The sequence below is a fragment of the Aethalodelphis obliquidens genome, unplaced genomic scaffold, assembly GCF_003676395.1.
Source record: "Aethalodelphis obliquidens isolate GAN/ISIS:26980383/991018 unplaced genomic scaffold, ASM367639v1 scaffold79, whole genome shotgun sequence".
Lineage (NCBI taxonomy): Eukaryota > Metazoa > Chordata > Mammalia > Artiodactyla > Delphinidae > Aethalodelphis > Aethalodelphis obliquidens.
In genome coordinates, this window is record NW_020838023.1 from 7,745,011 (window position 1) to 7,758,131 (window position 13,121).

At 33.5% G+C, this 13,121-nt stretch overlaps 1 protein-coding gene across 2 annotated transcripts in view; it reads right to left on the bottom strand.

Moving 5' to 3' along the window:
- The window catches only part of MRPL13 (mitochondrial ribosomal protein L13), a 35,702-nt gene that overhangs the window by 14,827 nt on the left and 7,754 nt on the right, over positions 1 to 13,121 (bottom strand). For both annotated transcript variants that reach the window (XM_027092583.1, XM_027092584.1), the window contains exons 3-5: positions 11,908 to 12,001; positions 9,167 to 9,227; positions 3,451 to 3,537 (exon numbers count right to left, since the gene is read on the bottom strand). In XM_027092583.1, the coding sequence (XP_026948384.1) occupies positions 3,451 to 3,537; positions 9,167 to 9,227; positions 11,908 to 12,001 (242 nt within the window). The remainder of the gene's footprint in view (positions 1 to 3,450; positions 3,538 to 9,166; positions 9,228 to 11,907; positions 12,002 to 13,121) is intronic.

A 13,121-nucleotide genomic window follows, 5' to 3' on the forward strand; every position in this document is an offset into this window, starting at 1 on the left:
TATGCTGATAATGGTGGCTTTTCTAATTCAGTATTATTTCTACATTTTTTAGATGACATTCTTCTCTAAAGAAGAGCTTTTCCTTCTCCAGAAAGAAGGGAAATTATAATCAGTTAAAAATAATTTTGGGACTATCATTGTGGGCTCATAGATTTTTGTTTTCTATTCAAGGTAATCCACCATTATGACCATTCAAGGCTCACACAGTCCATATTTGGTCAGTGGGCACCACTTCAAGCTGCCTCCTCTGTTCTCTTGATATTTCTCCGTCGGGTTTTGATCACTGTCTTACTTTCTGTTACTTATTGTTTTACTATTATAAACAATGCAGAAATAATAATCTTGTGCATGTGTGCACTCCAAAATAACCTTCTTCTTTGTTCCGGACCTAGAAACAACATTTCTAAGAAGAACCACATTCCTTTAATAGGGAATAGCACTTAGAAAACACAATCTGTGCACTACTTCTGCTTACTTCTATTGGTATTGTCCTTTTATTTTTTGAATATATAAAACCTCAACATGATAAAAAAGTTAAAGTAAAAAAAAAAAAATCTAAAAGGTATTCTCCAAAAATCTCATTCTCTTCCCTACTCCTTTCATCTTTTTGTGTCCATCATCTAGTAAGTAACCAACTTCATTTTCTCATTTATTCTTCCTGTGTTTCTTCACGCAAAAAGAAGAGAGATAAATATATATGTGTGTGTGTAAACATACATATGTATAAATGCATATAAAAGGTAGTATGCTATCTATATTCTTTTCCACTTTGCTTTTTTAAACTTAGCAGTACATCCTGGAAAGCATTACTTATCATTACAATGATATCTGTCATTCCTTTTTTATAATTGCATAGTACTCAACTGAATAGATATAGCATAATTTAGCCAATTTCCTATGAATAAGCATTTATTTATTTCTATTACTTTACTATTGTAGATAATGTGGAAACAATAATCTTGTATATGTGTATCTTCAGGGTAAATTGCTATAAATAAGATAGCCGGATCAAGCATGAATCTCCTTATGTATGTATTTTTGTTAAATGTTACCTAATTCCCCGATTCCTTGTGGGTTGCACCATTTTGTACTGCTACCAGCAATGTCTGAGTGCCTGTTTCCCCATGGTCATGACAATAAAAAATCTAGCAATCCATTTTTGGAGAAATGGGCTCATTTATTTTATAGTCTGAAATTATTTAAGTAATTTATGCTGAAATGTATCTACCTTATAACTGGTAAAAATAACATTACTATTTTTTTGTTCCTTGTAGAAATTATGGTTCCTAAAAGCATGTGAAAGTATAATCAGAAACAGGAGTTTTAAAATTCTTGTGATTTCATGCCCAAAGTCATTTATCCTTATATAATGATACTGCTCCCATACTTGTTACCTCAGAGGTAAAGTGAATAGTGGGAAATTATTCTACTCATTCATGCAAAGTAAAGGTAATAAATTAGCCACTTTGATAAAAGCCTGAATAATTTACTCATGCATTATTTAAACTAACAACAGAACATAAAAGTGTCTTGAACAGTTGAATAACTTTATAGCCTGGAATGAATTCTACCTTATTCCTCTAGTAGGAACTATAAGGACAACAATTATAACCCATAATATTGATAGCAACTAGAACTTACTGTTCCAGGGCCTGGTCTAAGTACTCTACGAATGTTATCTCATCTAACCCTTACAGCAATCTTATGAAGTAGGTACTATTATTATGCCCATTTCACAGATAAGAAAACAGAGATAATAATGGCCATGAAGTCAGTAGATGGTGGGGGCATGTATTCAAACTCAGGCAGTCCGATTCCATGGCCTGGACTCAACTGTTTTATTATAGAACCTCTATAGTGTTTCATTATATTATACCAGAGAGAAAAACCAAGTACTTATACCAGTACAACAGTTATGGATAAAAATGTCTATTTTTATTTTCAAGTACTTTTTAGCTGAACAAATTCTGAGTAGGAATAAGTATTCTCAAGTTAAATCATGGGAAATAATTAGCAACCAAAGCCGAGCTATTAATCTATGATTCATAGAAGCTACAGGTCACAAAAAAAGTAAACTAAATTCATACTTTTTTGTAGTTCATGAAATTATCTATGAGTACCCTCAATTTAACAGGGGCTCTAATTATAATTTCTTATTCCAAACAAAGTAGACCATAGTTCCTTCTTCCAAAGAAAGCAGTTATTAAAATGAAAATATAGAACTTACAGACTTTTGGTTTTTAGTCCAATGATGGCTCACTTTATGATTTAAGATAGAAGCAATTGTTATTATAGTGCATTCACTATAAAATGCAAAAAATATTTCAGAAGTTGACATAAAATTACTGAAAATACAACAATTTTTAAAATGAGAAAACATTTAATTAAAAATTTAAGAAAGCAGCTCAATATCAAAAAAACAAACAACCCAATCCAAAAATGGGCAGAAAACCAAAAAAGACATTTCTCCAAAGAAGATATACAGACTGCCAACACACACATGAAAGAATGCTCAACATCATTAATCATTAGAGAAATGCAAATCAAAACTGCAATGAGATATCATCTCACACCGGTCAGAATGGCCATCATCAAAGAATCTACAAACAATAAATGCTGGAGAGGGTGTGGAGAAAAGGGAACCCTCTTGCATTGTTGGTGGGAATGTAAATTGATACAGCCACTATGGAGAACAGCATGCAGGTTCCTTAAAAAACTAAAAATAGAACTACCATACAACCCAGCAATCCCACTACTGGGAATATACCCTGAGAAAACCATAATTCATGTGGTACAAAAGAGTCATGTACCACAATGTTCACTGCAGCTCTATTTACAATAGCCAGGACATGGCAGCAACCTAACTGTCCATCAACAGATGAATGGATAAAGAAGATGTGGTGCATATATACAATGGAATATTACTCAGCCATAAAAAGAAACGAAATTGAGTTATTTGTAGTGAGGTGGATGGAACTAGAGTCTGTCATACAGAGTGAAGTAAGTCAAAGAGAAAAACAAATACCATATGCTAACACATATATACAGAATCTAAAAAAAAAAAAAGTCATGAAGAACCTAGGGGCAAGACGGGAATAAAGACGCAGACCTACTAGAGAATGGACTTGAGGACACAGGGAGGGGGAAGGGTAAGCTGGGACGAAGTGAGAGAGTGGCATAGACATATATACACTACCAAATGTAAAACAGATAGCTAGTGGGAAGCAGCCGCACAGCACGGGGAGATCAGCTCGGTGCTTTGACCACCTAGAGGGGTGGGACAGGGAGGGTGGGAGGGAGGGAGATGCAAGAGGGAAGAGATATGGTATATATGTATATGTATAACAGATTCACTTTTTTATAAAGCAGAAACTAACACACTATTGTAAAGCAATTATACGCCAATAAAGATGTTAAAAAAAATTTAAGAAAGTATCATCAGTGACTTACTTCATCTGGGAAAAGATGCAACCTCTGCATCAGAGTTCTTCGGTGAAGGTTTTTTGGCAGCATGCCATAAATAGCTAGTTTAACAATCTGAAAAACAGATACACGGGGGACTCAATAAGAAAAATGTGCTGGGGATATAAACACAATAAGAGATAGTGATGAAAACGAGTGGGCTAAGATTCAATGTGAATACGAAAGAAATGAAACTGAGACCTAAGCATATATGTGGCAGTAACAGAAAAGTAACTTTTATTGTTTTGTACATTACTATTTTCTTTCAAATCTGTTTATTTTTATTTAGAAAAGGGACAAAAGGAAGAGATAACAGATAACTTGTTTGTGTGTCAATTTTAGATAGAATAAGAAAAAATTCTTTAAGCTTATACAAGAACCTGTGGCTCAAATAATCTATTACAGGGCTTCCCTGGTGGCGCAGTGGTTACGAATCCGCCTGCCAGTGCAGGGGAGCAGGGGACACGGGTTCCATCCGTGGCCCAGGAAGGTCCCACATGTTGTGGAGCAACTAAGCCCGTGTGCCACAACTACCGAGCCTGCTCTCTAGAACCTGCGAGCCACAACTATTGAAGCCCACGTGCTGCAACTACTGAAGCCTGCGTGCCTAGAGCCCGTGCTCCGCAACAAGAGAAGCCACCGCAGTGAGCAGTCCGCGCACCGCAACGAAGGCCCAAGGCAGCAAAAATAAATAATTTAAAAAATTTATTAAAAAAATAATAACCTATTACATACAGATTAGAGCAGATCCTAGGGAGGCTTAATCTCGTTTCCTCCAGGTGGGAGATCAGGAGGTTTCCAATTCATAAACTGTGCCTGACCATACAGTCACGCGACTGACTCTGTAAGTCACCAATCTGTAACAATGGTAATGGCTAGCATTCACTGAAAACTTACTGTGTGTACAGCGGTCACTGCACTACATTCGTTATCTTGTTTACGATACTAAGGCCAACTTCACAGATGAGGAAACAAATTTAGTGAGGTTACAGAACCGCACCCCGTAATTTCATGTATCTATTAACTGGTGGTGCTGGATTCAATCCAGGTAGGTTTACTCCCAGAACAGACATACAGGACTTGCAAACACACACTATAATGTGTTTCTCTCTGTAACTTTTCAAGAAGACAAAGTCCCTTCTCCCTGTTATACCCACTCCCAAGACGGCAAACTAACCTTTTCATGATTTACTTTTCCCCTTGTTAAGGTTATCCTCACTGTTGGCCTGAATGTGATTTTATGTATGTTTTGTCAAGAGAAAGGCACGCAGTGTCACCTTGTGCTCCATAATTTCCTGGGGGCCTCCTGGTATACAGTGTATACAAATATACTGCAAAAGCTTCATAAAACTAAGAGACATTTGGAGAGTCAAACTGATTTTTTCCATCTGTACTCATATTTCAAGGATATCATTTGGCATGTATGAAACTAAACCCATTAAAACAATACACATTGGAATAGGATTGCACTATAAGAGGATTTCCTGATCTTTTTATTTTCTCATCACATCAGACTACCTCACTATGTACTAAAGCTAATGGCATCCCATATATATTTTCCATCTATTTTCTGTGTTAGTGCTGTTGAGACTTTATGTTCTGGAGACTATTTAAATACAGACTTACATTGTTAAAATTAAGAGCAATTAGAAATTCAGTTCCTGAATCACATAAGCCACATTTCAAGTGGTCAGACAAAGAACATTTCCATCATAGCAGAAATTTCTCTTGGGCAGCACTGATATTAGTCTTTAAAATTTTTAATGTTTTAAAAGTCTTTAGTAGAAAGTGACAATGTTAAGACTACTCAGCATCTTGTCTGGATAAGCAAGTCATTGTATCTTCTGTCATTATATCATCCTAACAGCAATTTTGTTGCATTAGCAGGGTTACTTGGCATTTGGTTTTCATGTTCTTAAAAACATTTAGTTGTATTTACTTGAATTAACAAGTTGGTATTTTTAAAATATGCCCTATTAAAAAATGCAAACATAACACTCAAATTAGAGAAAGCTGGAAAGTATGAAAGGGTTACAAGCTGCCAGGTGAGCGAAAAAGGGGATGACAGACATACAAATATACATACCCCAAAAAATAAATGTGACACAACTTGCATATGCAATGAAGTAATTCTAGCTGTATAGACTTAAGCATAAACTCTAAGGAATTCAGAAAGTGAGAAAGATAGAACAAGGTAAGGTTAATAAGTATTAAATACTTTCCTCATCTAATGTGTAACCCAGGCATGTGACATTTGTTTCACATAAAGTATCTTTATAAACTATAGGAGAGGGAATAAACATAAGAAAGGAACCATATTAGAAGAAAAATACAAGAACACAGAGACTCCTAAGGAAACTAAAATGTATGACAGAGGGAGAAAGGATATAAGGAAAGGGCTGAATCAATATATTTATTTGAGTTTAGAATTAGTGATCTTCTATGTAATTATAAAAATATATTGAAATATTTAAAAGCCTACTATTTAAATATGTTAATCAATGTACTTTACAAGTAATATTCCAAGATCGTACTAATAATCAGAAAGATGCTTCATGAAACAAATTCTCCTAAAAGCCACATATACCAAGTACTGATAAGCAAATTATGTCTGCTGGAAGAAGACCTACTGTTCCAGAAAAACACTGAGTGTTTCAATTGGAAGTAAAATAACTGACCTCTTCGTTAACGTGTCAGTCTTTTTAGAAACACAATCAAAATTAAGACTTAAAAAAAAAATTAAGATCTTTTAATGAGGTAAAAATTCAAATGGATTTAACTCTAAATATTTTCCAAGCCGTCATCAAACATTTTGCAATGCATTTCAATCTTTGTTCATAAAAAATAATTTGAAACAATTTCTACAAATGTTATCCAAAGCCAAATTCTTAACATCAAAAGTTGGACTATACTGCCTCCTAGTGTATAGTTGGCATACCTGAATAAACTAGAAACTAATTTTAAAAACATTGAAACATATTTATAAGTATTAAAACTATAATTTGTTGTAAAAGTTGTAGTATATATTACCAGTAGCCCTAACAACTTTTTACTATTATATGCAATCCATATTAATAGTCAAAATAGGATATTTTATTTTGACCCGTGATAATCTAAAGACACATGAATTATAAAGCAGAACATTAAATATTTCTTAAGAAGCAATTTCTGAGCATGTTTTTATAATTATGAAAAGTAAAAATAAACAGTAAAGCACGTAACGTCTAAATGCCATGTCAGACCTTATAATAATAAACATGCCCTTCCCCACCACCACCTTAGCCAAGAAAATTATAGGCAGTACAACACCAAACAAATGGTTGCATCCTGACAATAGACATTTTTATTCACCATTTTAGGGAAGTAAAAAGGAGTGTCTTCACAGTCTAACACTTTGCTCATTTAAGTAAAAAACTAAAACAGGTCCCAATGGGGAAAATGCTACCAAATCTAGGAGTACAGTTTAAAGACTAGGTTATCAAGAGTTAAGGAAGAAAAAATAAAACTGTGAAATGGCAAAAGGAGGATCTGCTTTTAGCAATACTGAGGACAAGCATTTGGTTTAGAAATTTCTCCCAGTATATAACTCTAATGATAACATAATAAACATCAGTGAAGTTAACAGTATTGCTTTTTAAATCCTTTAAAAGCATGGGACTGACTAGAGGCCAAAAGTAAAAGAAAGGACAAAAGAGTCCTAGGGCTGGCATTGGCCTTGAGGGCATCAGTTTAGTGCAGGGCTTGGGTTTTACAGGACTATGACTTTGGGGTTAGGAGGTAGGATCAAGATGACCTCATAAACCCAGCTTCTCAACAGAAAGGCAATACTCAGGGTGCTGAGTGAGGAAATGAAAAAACAAAAGTCTTTCCTGACAGATAACTGCTAAACTATGAACCTGACCTTACAAGGCCCCAAATTCACCCTTTTTATGGGGACCAAAATCCAGGGGTCGAAAGTATAGCTTAAAGAGGTCTTAGGATGCCATATATATACATATATATATATAGGTATATATATAGGTATATACGTATATATGGCCCCATGTACCTGCCAGAAGCTAAGTAAATCTTTTTTGAAGAAATTCATTTTTAACGTAGGTCTCAAAAATTCCCAGAGATGAAGTTCCAAGGTACATATACTTTCCAAGTATCCTGAACAGAAACAATAAATTGCAAACCCACAAAGACCACAAATATCAGAATCAGACATAAATGCTAAGAATTACGTTTAATATCTTTAAAGAAATATAAGAGGGAACCAAAGTATGACAAAGGGAACAGAAGACTGTCAAAACCGACCAGCAAATTTGAAAAAGAAACAAACAGTAAAAGCTTCAAGAAAAGAAAAAAATACAATAATTGAAGTTATTTGTATATGTATGTATAATCTGATTTCCAAAGGGAAAGGACAGAGAATAAAGGGAGCCGATATTAGAAGATACATAGAAGAGCTGACGAATTTTCGGAAGACACCAATCCGCAAGCAAAACAATGACAAAGCTCAAAAAGAAACATATAAAAACCAAAGTCGACGAAAAGATCTTAAAAGTATTCAGAAAGAAAAGACAGAATACACACAAAGAAACAATTAAAGTGACATCTGATATCAACAGTAATAACGGACACTAAAATCTATGTGAATCATAGTTTCAAAAAGCTGAGAGAAAAAAATCGGTTATCCTAGAATTGCATATAAAAGCAAAACTATCTTTCAAGAATGAAGGCAAAAATATAGCTTCAGACAGAAAAGGAGAGTTCACTATTCAGAATGTTATGATAGGAATGTCAACAAGAAGTTCTTCGAGGAGAAGGACATTGATCCCAGTTACAAGAATTGATCGTAAGCAAAGAAGACCATAAAGAATCAGTAACAGTGTAAGACAATAACAAGAATGCTGAATTTTAAGAGTTTTTAAAAATCTTGAACAGAGAAAACATACAGGTTGAAAGGGAGAATAGGTATTAATAATCTTCTAGGGGCCTTGATTTGATTTTGAGGAAAGTAAAGATATTGATTAATCCTAGACTTCTAATAAGCAAACTCAGTCAATCCAAAAGAAGGCAAGAAAGAAGGGGATAAAAAAGAAAATAAAATCTAGCTCAGTAAATTAAACTGTAAAATGAAATATGAGGCAAACAAAATTTAAAAACTGGTTGATATAGCTATATTAATATATAAAAAGAACAGACCTCAAGTTGAAAAGCATTATTGGAGATAAAGAGAGTCAGTATATACCTTGATCAATTCCTTAAGAAGATTATAATCCCAAACTTAAGTTAATTCATCTAACACTAAATCTTCAAAACATACAGAACAAAAAACTGACAGAACTACAAGGAAAAATTAATAAATCCACAACTGAGATTTTAACATAACTCGGGTAATCAGTAAATCAAGTGAACAACAACAACGAAAAAGTCAGTGAGAATATAAGATTGGAACAACATACCTAGCATATTTGATATAATGGAAATATAAACATATATACACACATACAAACATACATCTGTCTCCCCCAAACATTTTCAGCAGTCATATCATATTCTAGGTGATCATGCAGATGTTAAGAAATTAAAAAGAAAAGCATCAAAATTCTTTGATTAAATGCAAAACATACTAATTAGAAAACATATAGAATTGAATGATAACGAAATAATACCTATCAAAACTTGTGTGATATAATAAAAAATACTATAAACTTACTGCCACTGGATCCTTCTGGTGAAGCTGAGCAGCTGTTACTTGTCTAAATCCACCTGGGTAGCTATTAAAAGAAACAAAGACATTAAAATTGGGAGTAGGCTATGGTATAGTATTCTTGAAATGAACATTCTTTTATAATATGAAAACTATTTTTATTATGAAATTATACTTGTTTCTCGAAACTATGCTGTTCATCAATGTCTTAAAAATTAAGCAGTAACCTATGCTATTTGAAATGCTATTCTCTTAAGTGGTCAAATTAGCAATCATTATTTCATAAAAAGTTCCACATCTTAGAAAATTTCTTGGCTAACTATTTATATTTCTACTGGAAGTTAAAGTTATTCATCATTCATTCATTCACTCATTCAGTCAAACATTTTTATCACTGCTTAGTTTATCACTGCTTGAATTAAAAAAAAAAAGCAAAGTGCCAGAATGTTTCACATTCCCTGACAAATCAGACAAAGTGAATAAGCTAGGGGTCAGGTTTGGAGAAAACAGTGGTAGACTACTTGGTTCTGAAGGCAAGTTAATACTCTAAACAAGTCGTGCTCCTGTTTCCTATTAACAGGAAGTCATATGTTGGTTCTAAGTAATAAAATATTTCATTGTGTTCGGATCAAAATTATATATAAAATGTAGATTAAAAAAAATATTTGGGATAGTACTGGAGGCATCTTGGTAACTTGAATACCCCAGATCCAGGTCTGGAATCTAGGTTTTGCCAGTGGCTACCAGTATAATATTAGGCAACTCATTTCATCTCTTTATATATGAGTTTGCTCATATAAGGAAAATGATAATATCTGCCCCATCTACCTCTCAAGATTTTTATCAGAGTCAAGTGACAGTGCTTAAGAAATTTAAAACAAAAACAACATACAGATGCAAGGTTTTATTACACTGAATGGTAATGATTTTTGAGGAAGGGAAAAATAAAATGTAAAGGCAATAGACTCTGCAAGAAAAATGTAAGGTTACCTAAATATGATTCCTTTTATAAGTTTCTTTCAACAAGACTTGAAAACATTTTAAAGATGATTTAGAGAACCACGTTTTAGGAATAAAACTTAAGAAAGCAAATTTAGAAATTTGCTGAGAAAGATGGATAATTTTCAAACTGATGCTCTTTCATTTGCTTCATGGAATTTCAGCCTCAAAAAAAGAAATACCTGTCTAGACTTCTATTCCTGTATTCTTTCTCTCCAGGAAAAAAATACTTTATGTTTTATCACATTGTTATCTTGTATTTTCATATTTCTTTCCCAATTACCTGTAAATTTTATAAAACTTGGTTTGTATATAGAGATTTACCAACAGTAAAAATTACTAAAGATGGATGTGAATTCATTTTTGTTACATTAAATAAAGAGTTCACGAAAGTGTTTAAGTGTAGGAATGGGCAAAGGCTGGCTAATGGAAGCAAAAAAGTTATCCCAAGCATTTAAGACCTACTTGGGCAAGAGAGGAAAAGAAACAGATGGGAATATCAAAAGTCTGCCTGTCTAAGATGAAGGTGCACTTGGAAATAAAAAATAATAATTTTGATCAAGAATGAAAAGCCAACATTTTTAATCATATCTTGCATGATACTGAAGAAGGTATGCTTAATTAAATTTGTACATGACCTGAAACTGAGGGGTTAACTGACACATTACATGACATAATCAACATCTCAAAAGATCTTAGAAGGCCAGAGATACAATTTACATGGAGTAAACTTAAGGTACTACAGTTGATTAGAATGCAACTAAAATACACAGGAAGGAGGATACATGGTTGAACAGCAGCATGTTTGAAAAAGACCTATAAGTTTTAGCTGATGGTGAACTCAATGTAGCACATAGTGATATGGCCTTGAAGAAAAGTTCTACTACAATAGAAGATTGCATAACTGAAAGATGGAGTCACATTATACCACAAAACCACTAAAACGCAGCCAGGTGAGTGTATTTAGTTAAGAAAGATACTGATAAGCAGTGATTGCACCCAGAGAACAGTGACCAAGGTATAATGGAGATAAGACATCTGAATGGAAGCCATAAAAAGAACTTTGAAGGAACTACAGGTGTTTAGTCTAGAGAAAAGACAGATCAGTGGGTACTTGCTGATCATTGTCTCAAAACTATCTGAAGGATGTCATGTGGAAGATATAATTTTACACTGTCCAAAAAAGGACTAAGACCATTCTGAAAGCTAGAGGAAAACAGATGATGACTCAAGAGCATTGAGATCTTTCTAAAGTTTAGACCACATCAAAGGCAGAATGAATGGGCTGCCTCATGAGCTAGGAGATAGCTACTATTCAGATAGGCAGACCTATAACTTGAAAGGCATGTTGTGGAGATTTTAGGTATCTTCCAAACTTGGGATTTCACTCACCATTCTTTCAACATCTCATGTGCTTTTAGAAGTTCAAGATGGTTCTGGAAACAGCAGCAAGATGAATTATAGGAAACAGAAAGAAAGAAGTGAGAAGACTGACTAAAAAATGAGAAGAATCTAGATCAGAGAGGTTATATGAAAAGCTTCCAGGAAAAACGAATGTTCTCAGGTAATCATGAGTATTTGGTACAGTATTGCAGTTTTTTTGACTGAGTAAATCATACATGTGGCATGAACAAAATTGGTATTTTCTTAAATTTCGAAAAAACCTTTTTTCTTTTAAATAAGACCAATAATATTCTTAAAGTAATATATTCAACTGCCTATCTTCCCTGACAAAAGCATTATCTTACCCAGTATGTGAGGAGTATACTTTTTGTTCCCATTTGTTTCCAGAAAATGCAATGTGCCTTGTGTTCATTATGACAACATGATCTCCACAGTCACCTAGATTTAAAAAGAACAAAGAAAAAAAAAAGATTTTATATGAAAATTCTTGACTTTAAGAAAAAGTGAGCTTGGTTTTTTATAAAGCTTATCAAAGTCCAAAAAACACATCAAAAAATATAAAGCAAGTCACAGTGCAACATCAAAATCATTGAATAGATTTATGTTTCTCTTTCACATAACATCTAAGCATTGAAAGAGTTGGCTGGACAGTTGGAAAATCTCAACACTGGAAGGTAAAAGAGAATTCAATAAAGATGCCAGTAACAATGACACATCTTTTAAAGGCAAACTACTGTTACTCCTATTTTCTCTGCCGATCAATAATTACATTTCATTAAAATGTACTATTAATTACACTTCACCACTTTTAAATATCTCATACAAATTTTCCCTTAAAAATAAAAGAGAAAATGAAAACCATATGCATATAGATGAAAAATGGTTTGTTTTACCAACAGGTAAATTGGAAACAAATGTAAAACATCATAATTTATTATTCTTTTCAAATTCAGAGAAAAGAATACTAGGGTCTTATGCTTAACTACTAACCCAAGGTTTTTTTCCAAACACATTTAACTAGCTAAATTTAAACCGCGACTAGCAACTATGAGTACACATATACTTGATGCAACAGATGATCTGAAAATCAAAATATATGTTTTGGATTAATTTTCCAGTGAAAAGTACCCCTAGGCCTGGCTGTTCATCTAAAAAAAAAAAACCTAAGAAGTCAACGTGTAAGTTTTCACCAGTCACTGTACATGACAAAATCAAGTAGTCAGAAACATTTATTAAGTGCCTATTCTAGTAATAGAAAAACAAACTTCAAAAGATTCTTGAAGGTTATCTATTTGAAAAAAATCACCGCTGAAAAAATAAGTATAAATAAGTACAGTATCTCAAAACTGAAGATTACATTATAAGAGTCTACGCAGAGCTTGAATTTGAGTGACAGAATTTTCAGTGAGAAGTTCCTAGTTTATATAAGGCAAGGGTAAAGGAAAGAGGATAAAGCAGGTGCGTTTTCTTCATTAGCGTGTAAGGGAATCCAGGGGTGGGAAGGAAAGATCTGGGAATGGGAAGCTTGCTGTTAGCTGGTTGAAAAGGAAAGTTTGAC